This window comes from Cervus canadensis, chromosome 17 (assembly GCF_019320065.1).
Source record: "Cervus canadensis isolate Bull #8, Minnesota chromosome 17, ASM1932006v1, whole genome shotgun sequence".
Taxonomy (NCBI): Eukaryota; Metazoa; Chordata; class Mammalia; order Artiodactyla; family Cervidae; genus Cervus; species Cervus canadensis.
The window spans coordinates 25,982,915-26,010,862 of record NC_057402.1 but is presented as its reverse complement, the minus strand read 5'-3'; the positions used below and the strand labels follow the sequence as shown (position 1 = coordinate 26,010,862).

General features: G+C 40.4%; 1 protein-coding gene across 3 annotated transcripts in view; it reads left to right on the top strand.

Annotated features, from left to right (window-relative positions):
* Positions 1-27,948, top strand: part of AKAP6 (A-kinase anchoring protein 6) — a 486,105-nt gene that overhangs the window by 88,404 nt on the left and 369,753 nt on the right. Inside the window, exons 1-2 of one of the 3 annotated variants that reach the window (XM_043489944.1) lie at positions 15,003-15,147; positions 19,100-19,457. In XM_043489944.1, the coding sequence (XP_043345879.1) occupies positions 19,134-19,457 (324 nt within the window). In that variant the 5' untranslated portion in view covers positions 15,003-15,147; positions 19,100-19,133. Of the gene's footprint in view, positions 1-15,002; positions 15,148-18,779; positions 18,881-19,099; positions 19,458-27,948 lie in introns of those variants that run through there. The other 2 variants (XM_043489945.1, XM_043489943.1) reach the window with 2 other exon arrangements.

Below are 27,948 nucleotides of genomic sequence, written 5' to 3'. Positions count from 1 at the left end.
TAGATGAGATCTAAGTATTAAATACATGTATTATTTAATATAAGTATATTAAATATAAATATAAGCTTAAAATTCTTCAGTTTAGGGTATGGTACCCCTGCCAAAGGACAATGCCATAGAATGTTCAAACTACTGTACAGTTACACTCATTTCACATGCTAGCAAGGTAATGCTCTAAATCCTTCAAGCTAGACTGCAGCAGTATGTGAGCCAAGAACTTCCAGATATGTAAGATGGGTTTAGAAAAGGCAGAGGAACCAGAGATCAAATTGCAAACATCTGATGAATCATAGAGAAAGCAAGGGAATTCCAGAAAAACATCTGCTTCATTGACTGTGCTAAAGCCTTTGACTGTGTGGATGGATCACAACAAATTGTGGAAAATTCTTAAACAGATGGGAATACCAGACCACTTTACCTGCCTCCTGAGAAACCTGTATGTAGGTCAAGAAGCAACAGTTAGAACCTTACATGAAACAACTGACTGGTTCAAAGTTGGGAAAGGTATACGTCAATGCTGTATATTGTCACCCTGTTTATTTCACTTCTATGCAGAGTATATCATGTGAAACATCGAGCTGGATGAATCACAGGTTGGAATCAAGATTGCTGGGAGAAATAACAACCTCAGACATGCAGATGATACCATTCTTATGGTAGAAAGTGACAGACCTTTAATTGTTCTTTCTGTAAAGAGCCTCTTGATTACAGTGAAAGAGAAGAATGAAAAAAGTTGGCTTAAAATTCCACCTTATAAAACTAAGATCATGGTATCTGGTCCCATCACTTCATGACAAATAGAAGGGGAAAAAGTGGAAGTAGTCACAGATTTTATTTTCTGTGGCTCCAAAATCACTACGGAGAGTGACTACAGCCATAAAATCAACAGATGCTTGTTCCTTGGAGGGAAAGCTATGACAAACCTAGGCAGCATATTAAAAAGCTGAGACATCACTTTGCCAACAAAGATCCATAAACCTATGGTTTTTCCAGTAGTCATGTACATATGTGAAAGTTGGACCAGAGAGAAGGCTGAGTGCCGAAGACTTGAAGTTTTTGAACTGTGGTGCTGGAGAAGACTCTTGAGAATCCTTTGGACTGCAAGGAGATCAAACTAGTCAATCCTAAAAGAAATCAGTCTTAAATATTCATTGGAAGGACTGATGCTGAAGTTCCAATACTTTGGCCACCTGATGCGAAGAGTCAGCTCATTGAAAAAGACCCTGATGCTGGGAAAGATTGAGGGCAGGAGGAGAAGGGGGTGACAGAAGATAAGATAGTTGGATGGTATCACCAACTCAATGGACATGAGTTTGAACCAACTCTGGGAGATAGTGAAGAATGGGGAGCCTGGTGTGCTGCAGTCCATGAGTCACAAAGAGTTGCACACGATTGATCAACTTAACAACAATAGACTCAGAAACTAGTTTAAAAGTACAGAGACTTGATGAGGTAGGAGATACTCTCATCTGTGCCCTGGCAATCCTTGAAGGGCCTCAGACTAGGTATTAGTCCTGTGCCAGCTGCAATCCAAGAGCAAGCCTGTTGGCATAGGAACCAGGCAGGAGAAACTCTCATATGGATCCTCGGAGACCTTGAAAGAGCCCTACCCATGGCATTAGCTTCCTCACAGCCACGGTCTGCCAGTCTGCCAGCAGTCCTAGGGCTCTAGGGTCCCAGCATAGGAGACACTCCTGAGTGTGCCCTTGGAGATCTGAAAGGGCCTTACTCCAATGCCTTTGCAGTCTGCCAGCAATTTTGCTGGCATGGGGATCAGGCAGCAGGCCCTTTTGCCCAAACTCTTGGAGATCCTGAAAGGGCCCTATACTTGGCTTTAGTACCTCTACTCCCAGTCAGGGATCAGTCCAGCTTGCTCAGGGACCTGGTGGGAGACTTACCTATGCTTGCAGAGGCAGGTCTGCAGAGTTCAGTTTTGGCCCTGGAAACTGAAACAGTCCTGGGGCTTGCTTTCAGCCCCTCTCAGCTGAGGTTCACGATAAGTCCTGCCCACATAGGGACCCATCCAATGACCAGGTGGCAGTCTTCCTAGAGACCACACCTGCCACACATCTGTAATAGGTCCACTGTCTGAAGACCCCACTGTGGATTCTGAAGTGGACAGCTGTCTGAGCACTACTTACTCAGTATTACTTACTGAATAAGGTACTAGAGGCACCAGGCATTATCCACATCCACCTGAGACCCTGAGAACAAGCCTGCCAACCGTGGATCTCACTGCGAACCCAGCAACAACCTCATAGCCAGCTCCAGCCCAGCATAACTGTGATTCTGTAGGTTATTCCACCAACTGAAGGAATAGACAGGAGAAGGTCTTTTCTTACTGAAACCAAACTATAAATACTGGAAGACGTGCTTGCTCCTTCAAATAGACAAAAGCCAATGTAAAGTTTCATGGATCATGAAGTGTCAGGCAATATACGACACGACCAAAGAAAACTAACAAAACTCCAACCACAAAGAAATGAAGATCTATAATTTGCCTGATAAATAAATCAAAACAATCATCTTAAAGATTGCTTTTCTCCGCTTCATTTGGTTGTTTTTCTGAGGTTATGCCTCATTTCTTTGTCTGGAACATAGTCTGTCTCCTCATTTTGCCCAGTTCTCTATTTCAGTGTGTTGGGTAGGTTGGTTACATTTCTCAATCTTGGAGAAGTGGCCTTAAGGAGGAGATGTGCTTTGGGGCCCAGAAGCACTCCCCTCTGGTTACCAGAGCTGTACATTCTAGGATTGCCATCACTGTGGGATGTGTCTGCCCTTCTGTTGTGCTGGAGCTGATTACAGTGGATGCTTTGGGAGGTCAGACTGGCCCCTGGTCTCATTGGCTGCAGGGTCATGCCTCATGTGGTGGCTTCAGTGGTGGCTTCAGTGCCTCTGGAGGGTGGGGTAGGCTTCCTGTGCAGTGGGCTGTGTCGTCTGGTGAGGGGGGCATGGAGCTGCTGCTGGCCTGCTGATGGGTGGGGCTGGGTCCCCCTGTGGCTGCTCATGCAGCCCCGAGGGGATAGGACTTGGTGTTGACCTGCTGGAGGGTGGAGCTAGGGCCCCCTGAAGCCATGTACATGGCCTGTGGTGGGGGGGGGGTGTGGCCTGGGGGCTGGTGCTTACTCACTGGAGGGCAGAGTTGAGTCATTTGACAAGGCAGTCAAGAATACTCAACTGGGAAAAAGTTTTTGTAGTATATGGAATAGGAGAAAATATTTGCACACCATATATTAGATAAGGAGTTAACATCTCAAATATACAAGAAACTTACACAGCTCAATAGCAAATCCCCTGAATAATCCCATTTAAAAATGGGCAGAGAATGTGAGTAGATATTTTTCCAAAGAAGATACACAAATGGCCAACAGGTATAAGGAAAGTTGCTCAATGTTAGTAATCGTCAGGGAAATACAAATCAAGACCACGATGAGATATCACCTCACACTTATTAGAATAACTGTTCTCAAAGAGACAAGTGACAGCAAATGCTGGTGAGGATGTGGAGAAAAGGCAACTGTTGTGCACTATTGATGCGAATGTAAATTGGTGTAGCTACTGTGGAAAATAGTATGAAGGTTCCTCAAAAAATAGAACTACTATGTGATCCAGCAATCCCATTTCTGAGTATATATCCTCAAAAAATGAAATCACTGTCTTGAAGAGATATCTATCCCCATGTTTATTGCAGCATTGTTCACAATAACTAAGACATGGGAAAAATCTGTGTTCATCAAGAGATGAATGGATAAATATAATGTGACATGAATGTGTGTGTGTGTGTGTATATATGTGTGTGTGTATATATATATATTTATAATTCATAAGAGGAAGGAAACCCTACCATTTGTGACAACATGGATTGACCTGAGGGCTAAGTAATAAAAGTTAGACAGAGAAAGGGAAATATTATATGGTTTTACTTGTATGTGGAATCTAAAATAAAGCCAAGCTCATAGAAATGGAAAGTAGAATGTGGTTGTTAGAGGCATTATCTTCCAGGTATAAGATGATTAAGTTCTGTGAATCTAATGGACAGTATTGTGACTATATTTAATACTAATATATCTTAAGTGATCTCACCACACATACACAAGATCGTAATTATGTGAGTTGATGGGTGTATTAACTAACCTTATGTTGTTATCCTTTTGCAATATTTATATGTCAGATCATCACATAAACTTGTGTGCATGCTTGGTCATTCAGTCATGTCCAACTCTTTGTGACCCCATGGACTGTAGCCCACCAGGCTCCTCTGTCCATGGAATTCTCCAGGCAAGAATACTGGAGTGGGTAGCCATTCTCTTCTCCAGGGGATCTTCCCAACTCAGGGATCAAACCCAGATATCCTATATTACAGGCAGATTCTTTACCATCTGAGCCACCAGGGAAGCCCTCATATACACTTAAGTGTATACACATTTATATGTCAGTTGTATCTCAATAAAGCTGGTAAAAAATGGAAAAACAGTAGACTTATTCTTTATGTTCAGAGCAGTTTTTCTCCAACCTTTTCTCTTTATAGTTCAGTTGAGAAGTAAGTCCACACAGAAACTGCTAGTTCTTCCTTTCCTGGGCCTGAAGTTCCTGGAAGGGGGAGGGTCAACAAGTGTTGCCTCACTTGTTTTTCATAGCACCAAGAAAGTGTCAAAGTGAGATGCCCATTAAATACCCTTTTCTCCCTCAAACTATGGTATACATAAAACTGTCAGGGCAAAATATTTCTCTGCTTTCTTATAAATCTGTCTAAATCTGTTTTCTTCATGTTACTTTGCACATTATGATGGAAGCTGAGAAAAGCCATATTCTCTCAGATGTTTGTGTTTTACATTATTTAAAAATGAAATAAAACTCCCACATTATAGAGTCTAGTTTAATTAAAGGTCATTCCAAATACTCTTGTTCTAAAAGTTGTCAGCTGTATTGATGACACATTCTGGATTGTTCATTTTCAAACCTATGAAGTAACATTTCTTGTTGAAGAAATTCATTCAAAAGATGTTGAGTATCCAGATCAATGACTCATAGGGAGCTGTTAATGATGACAGGATCTGGGCAAAGGGCACAATGAACAGAAGCTGTGGCAGGCATAATTTGTCTGAGGTTCATTTGTATTTAGCTGTAAGTGACTAAGTATGACCCAAAATAGCTGTGTCATGTGATGTATGATATGATTGTGAAATCTAAATTGAAAAATTATACAAAGATGATTTTCTGAGCCTGATGGAGAAGGAACAACTGTTTATGAGTGCCCTATCAAATTTAACTGTTGCTAAGAAGGAAAGATAGGAAAAATTAAAATAAAACGCTTAGTTGGCTTTAAAGCATCTGGATGACCCTTGGGTCTTGGATGACTGCCAGATTCTCATGTGCTTGATGATAAAGTCTTATCCAAGACTTACCAAGGAGAGCAAGAAGTGAAAGGCTTGGAAATGATGACCTCTCTGGGAATCTGCTGCTGTCTTCCCACAGCACAGCTAAACTTTGTTAGTGGTAAGTGATAAAATCCAAGGCCTGGAAGGTTTTTGCTTTCAACTTACTAGGCTTTAGCTCTCAAGCAGTTGGGAAAGAGTACAGGTTGATCTGTTATAATATTCAGCATTTTGTCCCTTGTACTCCCTGGGATTTAGAGGAGACAACTTACATTTAAAAAATAAAATATTTTTTTCCTGTTTCCTGAAGGGAAGATCTGACAGAGCATCTGGTAGTATTCAATCTAAGTTTTTAGGGTCCTTAAAGGATCTGTCAGGTTCTTTTTAGAGGCTTTTAAGTCAGTAGCTGTTACTCAGCACTTTCTATTATTGCTATTTATTTCCTTAAGCAAGAGAATGAATAATTCATTAAGAAAAAAGCTTAAGCTTGTCCATGCCCTATGCTTTTATTGCCTACCAGCATATATAGTACAAGCCCATATTTATTTTTGTTCTATCTCTTTTTTACTGGAAAATATATATTTTATTTTTCTTTGCAGGTCCATAATGTATAATTTTTATTTATTCTAGGAACTATTTTTTAAAGCAACAGTTCATGTTGGAGCAAGTCATACTTTATCAGGGATACCAATCTTCAATTTAGATGACTGAATGGACAGAAATATTTAACAGTATTTAATAAACTTGATTCATTTTAAGCAAAACCATTGTAAAATATTTGAAATAATTTTACCTTGCTGAATTGTTTCTTTGAAAAGCAGATATAATATCAGACCTTTAATTATTCTTTATGTAAAAAAGAACATTCAGAGGGAGGATCTGTGATCACATCAGACCTTTAGATATTAAGAGCTCTTACTATCTCCATTAGTATTTTTAAATCTGACATTAGAATCTTCTAAAGAAAATCTTTTTTGCATGTCTGGGAGGTTAGGGTGAATAAGAAATAATAATGAATAGGAAATAATGCTTTTGAAAATCCTGGTCTTTATGAAAGTTCCTCACCTGTAAAATGCCTTCTGTTGGTGAAAGAATAGAAGTGTGGGTAGTCGTTTGATGTTTCTCAAGTTGCAGCATGAATGGTCCTAACAAATGTATTATTAGTTGAAAGATCTGGCTTAAGTTCATTATTTTGTATTTTAGTCTGATTCAGTTGTCGTCAGAAATAATAGTTATTCACTCTAGAACATATCCACTCATGGGACAAATAATGAAATAACCTTATCTTCAGCTTGGTCCCTTAATCTTCTGTGGCTTTCATCTTGAGATCAGGTTTAGTTCATAGGAAGCACTTATTTCTTAAAGGAATTATTTGAATGAAACAAATATAACCTTATTGTTGAACTGAGTCACAATAAGCATTTTGTCTTTTAAACTAGGGTGTTTTAACAGGTGGGTAGGCACAATTTTAAACTTAGCATTATAACTGAGTGCCCCATCCAGTCTTGTGCCATTCTCTACTCCAAACAAGCAAGCAAAAGTAATCATTTTCATAGTCAAATAAGTCATATATTCCTATTCCTTATTTGGAAATTCTCAATGTACCTGAGTCTATTAAAACCCTGTCCTGCAGTTAAGAAATGCTTTTATTTTTTAATCTAGGTATTTTAAATTTGCGAGTTTACACACAAATAGTTTAGAGTCAGGTAGCTTGGGGATTTTAGACAAACAGCAGCCTCTAGACTTTCTTTTCCATTTCCATTTCTTCAGAGGCAACCATTTTCATCTGTCAGCTGATTCTTTGGTAAGTACCTTCATCTTAGAACAATTGAATGGCATGACTACTTCCTGAGTATTTTTTCTCTTATTTTATCTATTGACTTCTCACTATGAAAGATAGGAATTTATTTAGCTTGTTTTCCCATCCCATCCCTCTCTCTTACTTTCTCTCACAGAGGCACACATGCCCATGAGTGCACACACACAATTCTTACCCCCAGTTCTTCCTGCAAAAACATGTGACTTGGATTACATCAACATTTAGTGTTAATATTAAGAATATGTAAATGCAATTTTTAACTAAACCACATAGAATAATATAATTCCTATTCTATTTTTGTATACCTTTTAATTTTTTTCTAGAGTTTATTGTTATTATTTGCTTAGTTTTCTGTGTCTCTAATTGAATTGTCTCTAATTCAATCTCCAGTGCTCCACTAGATCAACAAATATCTTCTTGTTGTGTTCATTCACATCAGGTTTTCTTTCAGTGTCATCTGTTTGGAGAAGTCTTTCTGAGAGCCTTCTGACCTGGTCCAATCTGGATTGGATGCCTTCCTTGCCCTGGTGTATGGCTGGCATCCTTAAATTTCTCCTCTTTACCACCCTGGGGTGATAGGTTTGCTGTTTGTTGCATCCTTTAACTTCCTCTTCCTTGGTTACCTCTTTGTTTTGGTGGAGTACCTACCAAAGAGACTGGTATCTCTTGAGAAAAGTGTGTGGGAGGTTTCTTTTCTTATGAACTTAAATGTGAAGAGACTAGTCTCTTATCCTGTCCTCATATTTGATTTTTTTTAATCAAACTGTTTTGTTCTCAGTATCCCATTATATGCCAGGGTTCTTTCTTCTTCTTGAGAAAAACAATTGTCTTCTAGTCTCCAATGTTGCTATTATGGAAAAACATACTTCTGTCTGTCTCTTCTATTCTCAATACTTTTCTTCACTTTTGGCATTGCTGAGTGTGTGGTTTTTACCACACAAAGCAACTCAGTGATATTGGCTGGGCATCCTGTAATTTAACTTAGTGCTGGCACAGTCTGCCTGAAAATAGTATCAGATAACACATGTTAAGGGCTCGCCCACAGGACTGTCCCCTTCTCGCTACTCACTTCAGGTGTCAGTTGCAAATCCAGATTGTTTTCCTGTGCTTCTGACTGACTGACTATAAAACAACCCCTTCCTCAGGTTAGATTAATTAGAACCACTCACAGAACTGAGGAAAACAGGTTACTTGCTAGATTATCATTTTGTCACAAAGGTTATGAAGAATATGAGCGAACAGCCAGATAAAGAGAGACACAGGGCAAAGTCCAGAGGGTCCTGAGCACAGGAGTTTCTGTCTCTGTGGAGTTTGGGATGTACCAGCCACCTAGCCTGTGGATGCATTCTTGTTCACCAATCTGGTGGCTCTCCAAAGCCTGTCCTTTTGGGTTTTTATGGGGCTTTATTGCACAGTCATGATTAATTAAATCATAGGCATTAGTGTTTGATTCAACCTCTAGCCCCTCTCTCCTCCCTAAAAGTTGAGGGGTGGTGAAGAAGGAATTCATAGGGCCTGGACTCCATCTCAGGCCTGTCCGTGCTGGTCGTGCGCGGCCACCTCTCCAGTGGACTCTGAACTCTGTGCTTTGCACCTATGGGAATGACAATGGAAGGATAAGACCCCCTCTGGGCAGGGGAATATTGAAGATCACATCCAGGTTACTCATTGCCTAAGAGGAAACATACCGTAATCACCTCTGCCTCCGGAAAGGTCATAAATTTTTTCCATATCTATTGGGATTATCTATTATTAACTGGTTGGAACGTGACCACGAGCTTATTGATTATTAACTGTTTGAACACATAACATGTGAATGATGGGGTTATTGTAGTTGTATTTACCCTTCCTTTGTTTATGTAAATTTCAAGGAATTTGGGGTGGTGGGTTTGGACACGTACACATGGGGTATAAAAGATTTTCACAAATGCTGGTTGGGGTCCTTGGCTAAGATGAGACTCTCCCTTGGGCCTGTCGGTGTAATAAACTGCACTGCACTATCTGCAGTGTCCTTCTGAGTGAGTTTGTTTCCCGGAACGCGTGGCTATAACAGTGGGACCAAAAGTTCCAATCTCTTAATCTGGTTGGTTTCCCTGGCAATCAGCCCCCATCCTTTCTGAAAGTCACCTCATTAACTTAAACTCAGGTGTGGCTGAAAGAGACTTTATAGAATAACAAGACACTCCTTTCATCATTATGGCTCTGGAGCTAGTTCAGTAAGAAGGACAAAAGAACAAATATTATAACGAAAGATGATCTCTTTACTCTTGTGCTTTGGACATTCCCAGAATTTTAGGAACTCTGTGCCAGAAATGGGGATAAGGACAAAATAGATATTCTTACTATAAATCACAATATCACAGTTACTATTGAGATCTAAATTAATCTAATTTGTAATTCTTTGTATATGCCTCTACCTTTAACCCAAATCTTATTTTCCTAGTATTCTGGATTTCAATAAAGTGCCCTATTGTGTGTCTATTTTCATACACTGAGTGGGTCTTCTTACTCATGTCCTTCATTTTCTTATAAGATTTTATTAATGATATTTTCCTTTCTTTTTCATTTCACCTTCAGGGACTCCTATTCTTGGACCTCTTGGATTGGTCCCTGATTATCTCTCTCCTAATTTCTGTCTATTTATCTTTTGCTTTACTTTCTGTGAGATTTCTTCAACTTTATTTCCAGCCACTATATTAAGATTTCCCTTTCTGCTATCATGTTTTTATTTTTCCAAATTTTTCTTTTTTCTATACATTTTAAAAAATAAAATTCTGTTCTTCATGGATACAATATCTTATCTCTGATAATTTTTATTTTTCACCAAATCATCTTCTCCTTGCGTAGTCTATTTCCTCCAGGTGAAGTTTTTTGTTTGCTTCCTTTGCGACTGTTATCCAAATTAGAGTTTTTCCTTAATTTCTGCTAATCCTTAACTGCCTAATCATATTTAGGAGTAGGAGACTAGAAAACTGGTTGAATCTCTGAGTGTGTGGGTAGGCCTGAATGTCATTGTATGGTGATCTGGATGTGCCAGATTTTTGTATTGTGTCTTGGACTGATCAGATCTGCTTGCGGGGGTGGGGGAGGTGTCTCTAGTCTCCTAAATGGTGGATAAAGGCTTTGGAGAGTCAAGTTGCAGAGGAGGACTCAGGGTCTCAGCACTCTGAATGCCTGTTAACTTAATTCACCTATTTTCAAGGTACTGCTATATTCAACTGCCCAGAGCCCCTAAGTCCAGAGATCCTTTGGTTGATTCTTTCTGAATAATAATCATCTAGAATCGGAGTGAGTGCAACAACCCAGCAACACAGAATAAGGAAAGACCTAAAATTCTAATGTCTCTAAACATTTTTCAATCAGAATTAATCTTTTCAACGTAGCATTGCTCCTTTATCCACAGTTAGGTGAAACTTGAGGTTAAGGGTACAGTTCCTTAAGACTGTCTAGTTTGCCCAAGATTTCTGATATCAGCTGCAAGTTCTGGGGTCCCCAGGACCGTCCTCACTCAGACCAGATAATGATAAATTTGGAGATTCTCACAGACTCCTTCAGATTGGATAATTTGATAGATCAACTCACAGAACTCAGGAGAGCACTATACTTAGGATTGTAGTTTTATTATAGCAGAAGTGTGCAAATCAGAACCAGCCAAAGGAAGAAACATAGGGTGGAATCTGGGACTGGGAAGTTTCCAGATACAAAGCTTCTATGTCCTTAGGGATGCATTACCTCTTGTACTTGGTATATAACCAAGTAGTACTGCTACTTGGGGGTAGCAATACAAGGAGTATTGCCGACCTGGGAAGTTAGCTTGAGCTTCAGTGTTGATAATTTGTATTGGGGCTTCATTACTTAGGCATGAATGATTGAATGACTGCCCATATGGTTGCTCAAGGCCCCAACCCTCCAATTGCATTAATGGTCTTTCTGTCTGGTTAGCTCCCATCAGGCATCACCTTGTTAGTGTAGACTAAGGGGCCCACCATGAACAACAAAAATAATCCTATCACTCAGGAAATTCCAAAAGTTTAGAGATTACCTCTCAGGAGTTGGAAGGAAGGCCAGAGTTTTCTTGGGTAAAGTTAATTTTTCACTAAGTACTTTTCCATCTCCAATGCCAGAGGTATCTGACTCCACCAATTTCAAAATACTTAAAGAACTCTAAGGTAAGATCAGGTTGGTTCTTTGCTCTCTGTGCCACTGGGTTTAGGATTTTGTTTTCTTGGGTTGGCTAAGGCATTTATCACATTCATTTGATTTTCAGCTGCCAAAAATATTACTGTTTTCCCTCGCATTCTCGAGTGTTTACACTTAAAACAAACTTCAAACCGAAACCCCACTGCAGTAGTGTTAGTGAGGTTTCTAGAGGGAGCCAAATCAGATACATGTATTCAGTTGGCTGTCTCTTTGCAGAAATTTCCCAACATTCTTTGAGTTTGTCGGTAACAACTTTCTGTAGAATACATACTAGTACCTAGTAAATCAACACTGAACTAGCAAACACTTCTATATTGCTTCATTAATAGAGATAACTGACTAATTTAGGCTTCAGAATCTTAAAAGACAACTTTTCTTTTAGGGTTCATTTCCTTTCTACTTTACATATGGAGGACACAAAAGATAAATAGCCTCTTATCACTTATTGATTTGGGATGAAAATATTGGGACAGAGAAGTAGCTTTTAACTTCAATAGTATCTGTTTTTATAATGTTTGAATTACTATTTGTTACTTTTTAATTAATTAAAAAATTTTAGAACAAGAAAAAAGTAAAAACATTGCATAAAATGCTCCTAAAAAATTTTCCACTTCAGATATATGATGCTAGGGTTAATAGAGAGCTAAAAATGGAGAACTCTTTTATATTTAATGGAGTAGGTAGAACAGAGCACAGAACTCCTTTAATCACTCTGATCTAAAAGTCAGACTTGTGGTCTTTCTGTTTCAATCAGTCTTTCTTTCTGTTTTTTATGGGGTATAAAGAAGTTTTTAAGATTACATTTTATATTGATGAAGTTTGCCTGGAAAAGATGTTGATTCTCTCATAATGCTTATTTCTCATTTAATTTTCTTGGTAAATAAGAGTTTGTATATTGATTTTTCTGTCTCATTCTAGCACACAACTGTAATTCTATTCTCTTCTTTTGCAGTCTTTTCAGAGTTCCTGATCCCTGTGAGATTCATTTCAAACTCCATTGTATGGTGTTCAAAGTGTTCTTATAACACGGTTGCAGCTTACCTTGTAGTCTTTTTTTTTTTTTTTTTCCAGCACTTTTTCTTTTTTTGTACCTTGTAGTCTTAATTGCTTCTGGTTCCCATCCCATCAAGCTCCCAATTCCTCTCAACACTGAATTCTCCCCAGTTCTTGATGTTGAGGTGTCTTTGTTCATGTATTTCCTCCAGGCTGGAATTCTTCCCCCATCTCCCTTGTATTTTTGCCCATCTAAATCATACCCACTTTTACAAGCCTATCTCAAATGTTTCCTTCTTCAGGTTCTTCCTTATCTTTCCTCTATCCAGGATTAATGCCACCCCACAGGGCCCCTACAGGGCTTTGTTTGCCCACATTCTGCCTATGTTAAAGGTATTAGTAGATGAGTGTGTGTGCACGTGTGTGTGTGTGTCTAAGGGGAGAGAGGAGCAAGGGAAATTGTCCCCATTAATTATAATTTCCTTGAAAGTAATCTGATGAGTTACATATACACATGGTGCCTTATATATAGTTGATTCTCAGTAATGTCAGTTGGTTTGATATAAATCTCGTTTCATTTTCTTTCTATTAATAGCATTGACAAAAGTAATGAATATATAAATTATGTATTAGTTTTACAAATCCAGTTCTCCCCAAGACATTTTCTTGAACAACAGAAAGGTGGCTGCCTAATGCTTAAAGGTGATTATTAGCAACTTGGAGTGGGGGTAAGAAATATGAACACTCATGAGCATCTCTGAGTTCAGATCCACAAATTAATGACTATGGGCACTATTTGCAGCTGATGAGTGTTTGTGCTCCTTACCCCACCCCAAGGAGAGTGAAGTGGCGAACTGAATCTTGGAGTGACAGGAACGGACCACTGCAGTGATGGAAGGAAGACATGGGAGGTGTGATAACTGACTGAGTCAGTCTGGGTGTCCGTGCCACAGGAGGAGGATCTAAATAATAGGAGGTGGGTGGGGGGAGGGCGGGAGGAGGAGTTAAGCAAGGAAGACAATTGATGAAGTGTGTTATGGCTGACACAAGACCCCATGCTCTGGGCAAAGGAGTTAGCAGTGATCGAGAAGAGACCCAGGAGAGGGCTCATGGTCTCTGTGTGGTTAGTAGGATGAAATCAGCCATTTGCTTGAGGGGACAGCCATATACAAAGGATATATCAAAGGGGAAAAGGATGGGGGAGAACATCAGTGATAACACCTAGAAGACCTTTTAAATTATAGAAATCTGTCTGGGCCCCACTATTTACAGGCTATATTCATCCCCCTCCCTACTCCTTAAGCCTGTGTACTTGAAGCTTGAGCTTCTTCTTCTCACTGATACCCATTTGCAGGCTGCTCTGTTACGTAGGAGGATTAGAAAGTGAGCCTAATCTGAGGTTACCACAGTGATCTCACTGAACAGCATTACCCAGATGAGTGCTAGAGGGCTTGGGGCTGGGAGAGGAGGGCGAAGAAGAAGGAGGAGTGGGTAATGATGGGAACTTCCTGAGGAGCATCTTACAAAAGGCACTCTTTATCCCCCTAAGTACAAATTTAACTATTTTGTAGGAATTCTTTGGCTCTCCTCTTAAAGAACTTAAAGCCACTTAAAATTTCTCAACCCTTGACCTCACAAGAGGCTGGGGAGGTAGACAGGCTGTAAGATTTAAAACTAGGTGATGAATTAGAGCCTCATTCATCTGGGTAGGCCGAGACATTTAATTAAGCCATTTATTAAGCTTGTTTTTGTGTTTTCTTTGCAGAGCCGGATTCTAGAGTCCTGGAAGCGGATATAGGGTGCACCTCTTGAGTTCATTTATTTTTCCTTAATGCAGTCAAAGCATGAGAGCTAGCCACAGACAAAAACCAAAGCATTCCAGTGGAACTGTTTTTCCTCTTTCAAAATTCAGTGTCTCTATGAATAGGTTCTGTGAAGAGTAATTATGAGAATACGAAAGCAAAAAAATGAAGAAAAAGAAGAAAGGACACTTAGTGATGCCTAACTTAATTTTCTCTACCTCAGCTCTGTGGCATGTCCTTTGTTGTGAGCATATTTGTCAATTTGGCTAGACTTATGCTTTAGTCTCTCACTTGTTTTTTTGCGGAATGAGTAGGGTAAGGGAAGATTGACAGTAAGTATTTAGGTTTGGGGTTGATTTACATGATGATAAGACCATCTTTCAAACTATACACATGAAGATGCTCTTGTTTTGGGAAGAGCAGTTTCTTCCTAAGAAAAGAGATAGGGCCTGAATGCAGTTAGCTCAAATTGACTTTGTCAACTGGTTATGTTGCTATAGTACTATTAATTTATTTGTACATTTTAAAATTTATCCTGCTTTAAAATTGCTTGATTTGGGGGTATATGGTCTTGATTCTTCTGAACCATGCCTGGATGTGCTCTGTCCACCCAAATACTCTTTTTCATAGTGATCCTCATTTTGGCAACTAACTCCTTTTTCTCAGCACCCTTATCACTGCTTGTTCGCAAAAGGCCAGCCTATGACTGCACAGGACTGGAGCTTATACATTAGCTTCCAAATAGGGACAGTGCAGTAGCCCTCTCTCTGCTGGAGATTTAGGGCACTAAGAGTGCATGCAGCTGGTCCTCTACAGGCTCGCCAGTGTCCTGCTGGCATGAAGCAGCCCTGATAGGGCCCTTTATCTTGTTTGGCTATAAGAAGAGAACCCAAGTGGGGAGAGGAGGAGGAGCCAGGCACTTAATCCTGAAGGACCTTTAGAGACAAAAGCATTTACAGTGAGTACAGCAGCAGATTTCTGGCTTTTCTGTTCTTTTATTTAACAGAGAAAATCACAAGAGAAAGAAAGAGGTGGGCAGTTTTGATGCGGGTGTAGCTGCATTTTTTGCTTCCTACTTTGGTCAAAGAACACACTCCTTATTTAAATGTCTTATTCACGTTGAATGTATTCTGCTAACGTCAGGTTTTGACGGAAAACTTGTGGACTGTCAGGGAGGTAGCAGCAGCAGTCCTTGTTAGTGAGCAATCCATGGCATGTTTCTTCAGTTTCTGTAGGATGATAAATACAGTGTGGTGAGAAAAACCTTCCCACAAAGATTTTTTTTAAAGTCTTAAAATCCTTACTGCTTTTGCCTTTTGCACTTTAAATGTTGAATCTTCTTTGGATTTGTGGAAAGGAAAGGATTTGTGGGAAGATCTATGTTATTTTTAACAGCAGCTGGGATAAAGGTGGTATTATCTCTAATGCTGGAAAGGTGACCACAGATACGCATTTGATGGGGGAGGGGAACAGGAGGTCGCTGGGTTCCAAAAAGCTGGTTGATCCCTCCTCTCATACAGCTTCAGAGCCAGAGTTATAACTGCGTAGGTATCCGCATGTACTTGAGTCAGTGCTTCATTTGCATCATCAGAAGTTGTGGTCTATTGGCTTCCCCACCCTCCACCCCGCTCAAATTTATCTGTGACTGGACAGGAATCTTATTACATGAACCCCCTGTAAAAGAAAAATACAAAACTTAGAATTTGGAAGAATGTATAGAGTTGTGCTGAATTTCCTACTATTTGTTTGCATTCAAATAGAGTCATTAATTTGATGGGAAAGCAAGCTTGACTAGTTGAGATAAAGGCAGGAAAAATGCACAGGAAGACTGTTATTGTAGATCTCTACAATATGAGGCAGTTTTCCTTTAAAGTATCAATTTATCTCGGAAATCAGATGGAATTTTGTGAAAACCAGAAATAGAGGGTGGTTATCCATGGGTGGTACATTTAATTGTGAGCTACTGGAATTGAAAATTAAATGTTTATTGTAATTAGTTCCCATGAAAATGGATGATTAGTCAGTCTAATGCCACTTCCTGGGCTTCCTCTGCTGCTATGACACTGACGGTATTCCTTCCCCAGGGGCAAAGCTGTATGTGAGGGAAAACAAATAGACAGAAGTTGAAATATACTTCAAATAAAGTATTGCTTTGCTTTACTGGGTTATGGGAATTCTCTTCACAGTTTGAACAACTAAACATAAAAACATCCTATGCAGGTTGAAATTTTGTGAGAAGTGTTAGTGGCTCAAGTGTGTCCGACTCTTTGCAACCCCATGGACAGTAGCCTGCTAGGCTTTACTGTTCATGAAATTCTCCAGGCACGAATACTAGAGTGAGTAGCCATTTCCTTTTCTTGGGGATCTTTCTGACCCAGGGATCGAATCTGGGTCTCCTGCATTGCAGGCAGATTCTTTAACATCTGAGTCACAGGGTACATACAGGAAAATTTTGCCTTCACAGCTTGAATATAAGGTTTCTTTGCCCTTTACTTATGTGTGATGCAATCAGGTATTAATGCATTTTTCTTTAATGTTTTTATTTGTTTTAATCTACTCTATTTGTCCTTTACATATATAACCACATCTGTGTTATCAGCCTTAATATGCAAACTTCCAGAAGCAAGAATCTTCCATAGTTATTCCTCTGGAAAGTCTTACGGACATATCTGGTATAAATAACACACATTACCTGGTAGCTCAGATGGTAAAGAATCTGCCTGCAATACAGAAGACCTGGGTTAGATCCTTGGGTTGGGAAGATCCCCTGGAGAAGGGAATGACACTCCCTTCTCCACTCCAGTATTTCCACTCCAGTATTCTTGCCTGGAAAATCACATAGACAGAAGGGCCAGGCAGGCTACAGTTCAAGGGGTTGTAAAGAGTCAGACACAACTGAGTGACTGAACATAAGAAAGCTCACTCTTCTGGAGTTTTATCCCTCTTAGTGAAATTTTGATACATTCTAATTGATTTCCCCCTAATTTCTCTCTGATTTTTCATTGTTAGTGTATATGCATACAAGGGATTTTGTGTATTACTTTTATATCCTGTGACTTTATTATATTCATTGATCAGCTCTAGTAATTTTCTAGTGGCATCTTTAAGGTTTTTTATGTATAGTAGTATGTCATCTGTAAACAGTGAGAGTTTTACTTCATCTTTTATAAATCTGCATTCATTTTATTTCTTTTTCTTCTCTGATTGCTGTGGCTAGGACTTCCAAAACTATGTTGAGTAATAGTAGTGAGAGTGGGTACACTTGTCTTGTTCCTGATCTTAGAGGATCAGGTTTAAGTTCTTTGGCATTGAGAATAATGTTTGCTGTGGGTTTGTCACATATGGCCCTTACTATGTGGAGGTAGTTTCTTCTGTGCCTACTTTCTGGGGAGTTTTTTTTTTTTTTTATCATAAATGGGTATTGAATTTTGTCAAAAGCTTTCTCTGCCTGTATTGAGGTGATCATATGTTTTTTTATCTTTGAATTTGTTAAGATGGTGTATCACATTGATTGATTTCCATATATTGAAGAATCCTTGCATCCCTGGGATAAAGCCCACTTGATCACTATGTATGATCCTTTTAATGTATTGTTGGATTCTATTTGCTAGAATTTTGTTGAGGATTTTTGCATCTATGTTCATTAGTGATACTGGCCTGTTTTTTTCTTTTTTTGTGGCATCTCTGTCTGGTTTTGGTATCAGGGTGATGGAGACATTTTCTTCTGCAATTTTCTGGAAGAGTTTGAGCAGGATTCTGTTAGTTTTTAAAAAACAGTCAAGTCTAGTATTATTGTTATTTTAAAGGTTGCATGTGAGAGTGGTTAAAAATGTGGGGTGTGGATTTCTCCCTCTTGCAATCAGGTGCAGAAAAGCTGTTGAAGCCTAAAACCATTCACTAAGGCAGGTACCAATGTGATAAACTTACCTTATAACATAATATTTTGCTCTTTGCAAATAACTTTGTTTTCAAAAATTCATCTGTTAACCCCCTTATCATGTAATTTAAAAAATCAAGAAATTGGGAGAGGGAGTATGATTTAGAAAGCTTCTGAAATAATATGTCATAAGAATAAATTATTCTTAAGGCTTTTGTCATTTCAATAAGTCTTATTATTCCCTGTGCTCATTCCTGTATGGAATGTGACATATTCCAAGTCAAACTGGGAACTTTTTTGTTTATTCCTCCTCCATGTTTATATGTAAAATAATTTTGTTTTTGTTATTAAGTTAATCTTAAGAATATAAGGAAATATAGCTACTTTCTGATAATCACATTTCATATTTTGATCAGCTGCCTTTCATCTATGGGGAAATGAGGCTATAAACTGACTTGAATGCATAGAACTAGAAAAAGACTTAGAAAAGGACAAGGAACCCATTGCCCCGAGTAGAAGTTTTTCCTGAAACTAAAAATAATGTCTATTTAAAATGTTTAAAGTATAAGATCCTGAGCTGTTATTTTATGTCAAATTGATTACAGAAAAAAGATAAATGACATAGTTAGATCATTAGTAAACTAATCAACTTTATCTTAAAAGAAACCATGCATTTCATTGGTCAGAACTTAGCCACATGACCACAGCGAGCTCCGATGGAGGCAGGGAATGTAGTTTTAAATTCTTGGCACTGTATACAGAACTGAAAACTAGGATTTTGTTATTAAGGAGTAAGAAGAGAATGGATGTTGGGGTAGGCATTACCATACAGTTTTGTGTTCCTGTTTTATTCTGAGTCTTGGACCTAGTTGGTAGAAACTCAGAGCACCTCTTTCTGTTTTTGTTATGAGCTATGGTTTCTTAATTTAGAAAGCTGGCTTAATTTAGAAATCTTGTTTCTTCTGCAAAGTATCATTCCTTTATTTGGCAATCTTGTCTGACTTTTGCTTTCTTCTTTCCTCTTGCCTTTCAGCTGTTTTGGAAAGAAGTAAGGTTTAGACTTCTCCATGTTAACCATGAGCGTGACACTTTCCCCTCTGAGGTCACAGGACCTGGATCCCATGGCTACTGATGCTTCACCCATGGCCATCAACCTGACGCCCACTGTGGAGCAGGGTGAAGGAGAAGAGGTGATGAGGGACATGGATCCTGACCAGCAGTACGAAAAGCCTCCCCCGTTACACACAGGGGCCGACTGGAAGATTGTCCTCCACTTACCTGAGATCGAGACCTGGCTCCGGATGACCTCAGAGAGGGTCCGAGACCTAACCTATTCGGTCCAACAGGACTCGGACAGCAAGCATGTGGATGTGCATCTAGTTCAACTAAAGGTAAGGAAGGTCTCTGGGCTCAGGTCCATTCCAGACAGAAGTCTGAAGGTGTCTGCGAGAACTAGAGCCTGAGTTCTGTAATTCTCAATGAGAAAGCATCCAAGAAGGAAATCAGAACAACAGGTTTGAAACTATTATTTTTGTAGCTAAACATGGGCAGATTTCTTTCCTGGTTTTACTTTGTGAACTGAGCACCTAAAATAAAACTGACCTCAGGGGATAATGCAGAGAAATGAGGAAAACAGGGGGATATTTTTGTGCAATGCCATAGAGATCAGTAGTAAAGAATAAAAATATTACAAAAGGTTTACTAAAGACTCTCATAGATTAAAAAAAAAAAAAAAGTCAAACTGAGCCATGATTGTATATGTATGTGATTACTACCTCCTATTGAAGTCGATGCTGCCTTTGTGGCAAACAATGGATTCTGGCATGGTGGGGGAGGGCAGTGTTTTCCTTTTAGAATGAGTTCTTTCATCCAGGTACAATGCATCGTGCAGAACAAAGGCGCTTTTATAACAACTCATCTAACGTTCAGACATTAAAAAAATGTGTTTGACTTCTTGAGCCCTTCAGAAGCCTGACTGTTGATAATAATGAAATGGAGATGCTAGTAAAGAGTGCTATTAATAGATTTTGGCCTGGGGATCTCAAGACACAGGAAATCTTGCCCTCTCATGGCCACTTCTCTCTTCCAGGTTCCCAAGGGAAATACACACTCAAGTCAATGGTGGGAAAAAAGCAAGGCAGATTTATAACCAATTAGGGCATTGGCCCCAAACCCCAATGTAACTTTCTAGTCAGTTAGGTGAGATCTTAAGGAGAATTCCTCTGCCTAAACTGGTTCATATTAAATGATCTGCAACCCAAGACCAAACAGATTCTTGGATCTTAATACTTAAATGGCTTGTTAGATGCAGCCATCATCGTGAGGGGACAGGACAGTTGAGGGAGCACAGGTGCCCCAAAGCCTGGAGCAGATCTAGCTCAGCCTCCTCAAGCTGGCTCAGCAAATCTGGGGTCCAGCGACCCCATAAAGGAGAGTTTTCAAGAAAGGGAAGGGGAGGGGTTTTAGAGAGAAAAAACAAAAAGGCCAGAATGCCAAGGTGTCTTGACCTCTCCCAGGCTGAGCAGGTGGGCTGATCTTCTTTCTATATGTTCTTAGGAAGGAGAAAGCACCAAAAGGGTATCAGAGGTGGCTGGGAATGAGCTTTACTGTGCTGGCTGGTCTCCCTCCTGTGGCAGCAGAGAGTGTGTGTCCTGCTGCACATCAGTTCCTGTCGAACAGTCCCTTTAATCAGAGGAGCAGCCCTCTAGCTGGAGAAGGAAATGGCAACCCACTCCCGTATTCTTGCCTAGAGAATCCCAAGGACAGAGGAGCCTGGCAGGCTACAGTCCATGGGGTTGCAAGAGTCGGACACAACTTAGTGACTAAACAACCACCACCAGCCCTTTTGCTCCTCCAGATTGGAGACAGAAGGAAGTTGGGGGCTCCTCCGCAATCCTACTAACTGTTGCTCTCTAAAATAAGATCTTCCCAACCCAGCTATCAAACCCATGTCTCCCACATTGCAGGAGGATTCTTTGCTGTTTGAGCCACCTGCTGCTGCTGCTAAGTCGCGTCAGTCGTGTCCGACTCTGTGTGACCCCATAGATGGCAGCCCACCAGGGAAGCCCAATTAAGCACAGAATCTTTCAGATTTACACAGAAAATGTGGTAAATGATAAATGAGAATGGGGGCACGGAAATCTCTTTAGAAGACTCCACTAAAAATGCTAAGGGCATCTAAAAACAATGTGTCAACTGACTACATTTAATTGCATCAATAGTACTTAGGTAAAAACTTAAATTTTCATTCCAGATAGGAACATGAAGTTTCGTATGTCAACCAAGATTTTGTTCAGTGTCGAGAAATCCCCTGTAGGGCAGTTTACTTTTTCTCATTGGAACTGCCTATTACTTTCTCACTCAAAAGGCATCTCACTCTCTCTATCTAGCTCTGTCCCAATGTGTGGTCTGTCTGCCCTGCTGAGAATGGAGCCTGGAGAGCAGGAAGTCAACACAGTGGTCACAGAATAGTTAATCAATAACATTTTAAGGGCTGAAGTGAAATCGTCTCATGTTAACTTAAATCTAGGAGTTCTTTTATTACTTTCTTTGATGCTTAGTTTATCAGGTGACTTAACCAACAGCCTCTGAATATTCTATAGTAATAGAATTTTCTAATAATATTCTAATAATAGAGCCCTTCCACCTTGAACCTGAAGTCAAAGAGCTCTGGTGAGTGAACTATGGCCCTGTCGACTCAAGGGTTTAGTTTTGGTCTCCTAATCTGCTTATTTATAGTTTCCCCTCTGTGTAATATTTTTTTAATCAACCAAATAAGCATTTAGATACATTAAAAAAATACTTTAAATACATGTCAGTTCTTCAGATTTCCACATTGGATCCCCAAGAAAAGAAGGGCCCTGGGTCACAGAATTTTATATGTGGAATCACAGCAAGACACCCTTGTAGATGCAGGTCTGAAGTTAGGTGCACACAAAGCAGACAGGCAGGCCCAGCTGGGGCAAAGCCAGCCATCTGCTGTGGGGCATCCCAGGTGAAGGAGTCTTTTGGGCCTAGAAAAGAGAACAACAGTCTCAAAGGCCCCTTGCTGAATCATCTAACTTTGGAGAAAACAAAACATAACTTTAGTTCCATCCTGATGCTCCAGGCCAGCTGCATCTATCTAGAACTTATCACCCCCTGTCCGGAAACCTACCACCCCCTACACCCACCCAGAAGACTTATCACCCCCTGCCCAACTACAAGTGTCATCTCAACAAAAGAATACTCAAAATATCCCACTTGATTGACGTTTCCCTTATCACTTCCACAAACCTCCCTATAAGTATGAAGCCTCCCTGATCCCTTTCGGCGCTCAGCCTGGTCATTAGGCTGACTGTTGCCCCTCCTTGCCTGAATAAAGGTAACCTACTTCTGTTGAGGTCGTCTTTCCTTTTCTGCCTCGCCGGAACCATGCCTTACACCAGGTTGTCTTTATGCCTTGGTGAATTATTCAGTTTATTTATTATACAGTGGAAAAAAAAAAAACCGTCATAAGGATGGGAATACCATGGCTTTAAGGACCATCTTGTTGTTCAGTTGCTAAGTCATGTCTGACTCTTTGCACCCCATGGACTGCAGCATGCCAGCCTCCTCTGTCCTCCCAGAGTTTGCTCAAATTCATGTCCTTTGAGTCAGTGATACTATCTAACCATCTCATCCTCTGCCACCCTCTTCTTCTTTTGCTTTCAATCTTTCCCAGCAACAGGGTCTTTTCCAATGAGTTGTCTCTTCGCATCAGGTGGCCAAAGTATTAGAGCTTCAGCATCAGTCCTTCCTATGAATATTCAGGGTTGATTTCCTTTAGGACTGACTGGTTTGATCTCCTTGCAGCCCAAGGGACTCTCAAGAGTCTTCTCCATCACCACAATTCCAAAGCATCAATTCTTCAGCACTCAGTCTTCTTATGCTCCAACCATCTAGGCACAGATAATTTCTCAATTTATGTATATCCATCACAACATTTTCTAGGAGCCCCAACTTCCTAACAGACATCTTGTGTCTCTAGTGAGCATCTCAAACTGATATGCTCATTGAAAATCCCTGAATGCCTCCCCAGTGCTGTTTTCCCAATTTCAGTAAAAGGCGCCACTTTTTTTTGCCAAGCCAAAACATGACTCCACGCATATATGTCTGTTGAAAGTTCTAGGGATCCATCTTCAAAATATGCCCTAGATCCATTCACTTCTCCCCTACACTACTGCCGCCACCGGGCTCAAGCCATGTTACTGCTTGCCCCGGTTACTTTTAGAGCCTCTTCTACTATGTTGCAGTTTATTTTCTACATAGCAGCTATGAGATCTTTTAAACATGTAAATCAGTCATGTAACTCCCTTGCTTCCTGTTGGCTTGTAATAAAATCCAGTTCTCTTCCTGTGGCTCTGTCCTTGCCGACTTCTCTATCCATGTCTCCTATTACTTTCACCTTGTTTATAAAGCTCCAAGCTGATTGAAAGTTCCAAAGAAATGCTAGGCTAGTTCTTGCCTCACAGCTTTTCCTGCGTCCTCTGCCTAGAAACGCTCATCCTCTAGCTTGATCTGGTAGCTTCTGGATCATCATCAAACAGTGAGCCAGAGGCACAGTCCAGTTCTGATATCCAGAGGCACAAACCTGGGAGAGGGTTGAGCAGGGTTTGGGAGTGAGGTGGGACCTGTGCTATGGTTGGTGAAAGGCAAGCATAGAAAAAGGAGCTACCCTTATCTAACTTGTCTACGTACCTCAAACTCCCTTTCACACTGATTGTTCTAAATCTTGTTGTCACGGTCTTCTCTACCATCCTGTTGATATATAACTTAGATTAGTTGAGAGATGCTTTGGAAATTGTTCAGAGTGGGGTTCACCCTCTGATTTTATATTAAATGTCACTTTCTCAAAGAAGCTATTCCTGATCCCTATTCTTAAAACACTCATCTCCTCCCCCAGCAATTATCTAGTCTATTATTCAGCTTATTTTTTGTCATAGTTCTTATCATTAGCTTTACTTTCCTTATTTATTTGTTTGTATTAGTTCCAAGGACCTCAAATGTATAATTCTCCACTGTATCCCTGTTGCCTAGGGCAGGGGCTGGGCATCTGTGGGTAGCTTGGTTCGTATCTGTGGTTAGATAGATAAGCCCAAATCTGTATGGTCAGTGCCTTCTCTCCTCTAGGCAGGCTTGCTCTGGAATTAACAAGCAGGAAGCCTGCTTGGTGAGGATTGAATTAAGACAATGGCGTTGGATGAATCAGGCCCAAATGCATTTGGGACATTACTCTCCCTTGGGGGAGAGTCTGTGAGTGATTCAGAAATCTTGGAGATCTTGTCTGGGAGTCTGCCTGGGAGAGTCTATTCTTTCTATAGGTAGCTGTATTGGTCTTCCTCCCACCCCACTTTCAGTTTGACTCCTTCTTTGGTAAGAATTTCCAGTCAATAAACTAGAGGGCCTGGAACAGTTCTTTTTCTTTAAAGATAACTAAACTTCTCTTCTGGTCATTGTGTTGATCTGAAAGTTTATTTATCAGAGACTACTCTTACCAACCTATTTCCAAGTTCTTAGGGGAAGTTTTCTTGTAACCCTTAGGATGAACTACAAACCACTATTATGAAGTCCCCAAAATGGGAAGGGATGGTGGTTATTGTTCTAGAGGGTGAATTAAAAATGTCTCACCTTAAGATTAAAATATGTAAGCCACATATTTTGCTTCTTAGCTTCCAGATATAAGCTGAGCCATTTTTAGAAACTCTCCCCCACCCCTCCCCCCCAACCCCATTCCTTTGGATTCAGAGGCTGTTCTGTGTGGGATAACCAGAACAAGAACCTTAAAAGGGTTTGACTCTAACTGCAACTTCTGCTCTGAATGAATATATTTGGGTGCTAAATAAGCAAATTAGATACCTATGCTTCCTGATTAACAGTCATCTTAGAGAGAATGTTATTTATATTCCTGGAAGCATGATATCAGGAAAGAGGCAAAGCTTAGACTAAAAGATGTGGCTGGATGACAAATAAAAGTCTTGAAGTGACTTTACTGGAATCAGCTCCCTAAATAACACGCTTAAGATTCTCAAAGTTAGAACACTGAGTAGATACTGTGTTTATAAGATGTTCTGACTGGGCTATACCCAGACTGAGAAGTGCCTGACATCTGGAATTAAATCTAGATACCCAGTGACTCACATGGAGGGCCTGGAAGGCTTGCTGGGGGAAAAGGCTTGAATCCTCTCCACAGCTGGGATTCTTATGTCAGATGTACCTGACGAACTGAAGACAATGGAAGTCCTGGGATGATGAACTCCCAGAACGGGATTCACCTTCATCATGGGGCAAGGAATCTTCCCCAGAGCAGGGAGGGAGTGTGGCTCGTGGTTAAGTGTGTTCTCGGTTCTAGAACCCATCTTAAGCAGCCACCAGCTGGCAGCATGGGAACCCAGGGAAGGGAAAGGGCTGTGGGCACAGCGTGGAGGACCTGTCTCAGCTGTCTGTGCCTGGGTGCCTGGGCTTCTCTCGTCCTTGCTCCACAGGTATAGAGGGAAAGAATATTCTCTTCCCCTTACCACTGGAGCAGAACAGGCTCTGCCTGTGGCGGCAGAGGTTGTACTAAAGTGGCAGTTGTGGAGTCTACTGGCTGTAACAGTGAGCAACAGCCAGGGTGAATTCTTTGGTACATCGAAAACACAGCATAGGGGTTTCAGAAATTCTTTATAACAGAAACTCTGAGTGGAACTCAACTTCTGACATCATAGTTTAGGGCTTAGAGGATCTGATCTTAAGGTTAATAAACTGTGTGAAAGCCTGAAATATTCAATTAAAAGATTTTTAAGTAGTTTTAAGTTTGTAATATTTTGTTGTTCAGTCACCAAGTTGTATCCAATCTTTGCAACCCCATGGATTGTAGCACACCATGCTCCTCTTTCCTCCACTATCTCCTGCTGCTTACTTGTCTCAGTTGTGTCCAACTCTGTACACCCGCATGGACTGTAGCCTGTCAGGCTCCTCCGTCCACAGGGATTCTCCAGGCAAGAATACTGTACTGGGTTGCCATGGCATCCTCCAGGGGATCTTCCTGACCCAGGGATAGAACCCAGGTCTCCCACATGGCAGGCGGATTCTTTACCGTCTGAGGCACCAGGGAAGCCCTGGAGTTTGCTCATATTCATGTCCATTAAGTCAGTGATGCTATCAAACCATCTCATCCTCTGCCACCCGCTTCTCCTTTTGCCTTCAGTCTTTACCAGCATCAGGGTCTTTTTCAGTGAGTCAGCTCTTTGCATCAGGTGTCCAATGGATTGGAGCTTCAGCTTCAGGAACAGTCCTTCCAATGAGTATTCAGGGTTGATTTCCTTTAGGATTGACTTGTTTGATCTCCTTGCAGTCCAAGAGACTCTCAACAGTCTTTTCCAGCACCACAATATGAAAGCATCAAACCTTCTTTGTCATCCAACTCTCACATCTGTACATGACTAATGGAAAAACCATAGCTTTGACTATACAGACCTTTGTCAGTGAAGTGATGTCTCTGCCTTCTAATACACTCTCTTGGTTTGTCATAGCTTTTCTTCCAAGCGGCAGTTGCCTTTTAATTTCAAGGCTGCAGTTACCATCCACAGTGATTTGGAGCCCAAGAAAATAAAATCTGTCAATGCTTCCACTTTTTCCCCTTCATTTTGCCATGAAGTGATGGGACCAGATACCATGATCTTAGTTTTTGAATGTTGAGTTTTAAACCAGCTTTTCACTCTTCTCTTTCACCCTCATCAAGAGGCTCTTTAGTTCCTCTTCACCTTCCTCCATTAGAGTGGTATCATTTGCATATCTGAGGTTGTTGATATTTCTCCTGGCAATCTTGATTCCAGCTTGGGATTCCAGCATTTTGCATGATGGACTCTGCATAGAAGTTAAATGAGCAGGGTGACAATATGCAGTCTTGGCCTACTCCTTTCCCAGTTTTGAACCAGTCAGTTGTTGCATGTAAGGTTCTAACTGTTACTCCTTGACCTAAACAGAAGTTTCTCAGGAGACAGGTAAGGTGGTCTGGTATTCTCATCTCTTTAGGAATTTTCCACAGTTTGTTGTGATCAAACAGTCAAAGGTTTTTCCACAGTTAATGAGGCAGATGGAGATATTTTTCTGGAATTCTCTTGCCTTCTCCATGATCCAGCAGATGATAGCAATTTGATCTCTGGTTCCTCTGCTTTTTCGAAATCCAGCTTGTACATCTGGAAATTCATTGTTCATGTACTGCTGAAGCCTAGCTTGAAGGATTTTGAGCATAACCTTATTAGCATGTGAAATGAGTGCAGTTGTACAGTAGTTGGGACATTCTTTGGCACTGCCCTTCTTTGAGATTGGAATGAAAACTGACATTTTTCAGTCCTGTGGCCACTACCGAGTTTTCCAAATTTGCTGGCCTGTTGAGTGCATCACTTTAACAGCATCATCTTTTAGGATTTTAAATAGCTTAGCTAGAATTCCATACCTCCACTAGTTTTGTTCATTATAGTGTTTCCTGAAGCCAACTTGACTTCACACTCCAGGATGTCTGGCTATAGATGAGTAACCACACCATCATGGTTATCTGGGCCATTAAGACCTCTTTTTTGCATAGTTCTTCTGTGTGTATTCTTGCCACCTCTTCTTAATCTTTTCTGCTTCTGTTGGGGTCCTTAATGTTTCTGTCCTTTTTTTGGTCCATTCTTGCATGAAATGTTCCTTGGGTATCTCCAATTTTTTGAAGAGATATCTAGTCTTTCCCATTCTATTGGTTTCCTCTTATTTCTTTCCATTGTTAACTTAAGAAGGCCTCCTTATTTTGCCTTGCTATTCTCTGGAACTCTGCATTCATTTGGGCATATCTTTCCCTTTCTCTTTTGCCTTTTGCTTCTTTTCTTTCCTCAGCTATTT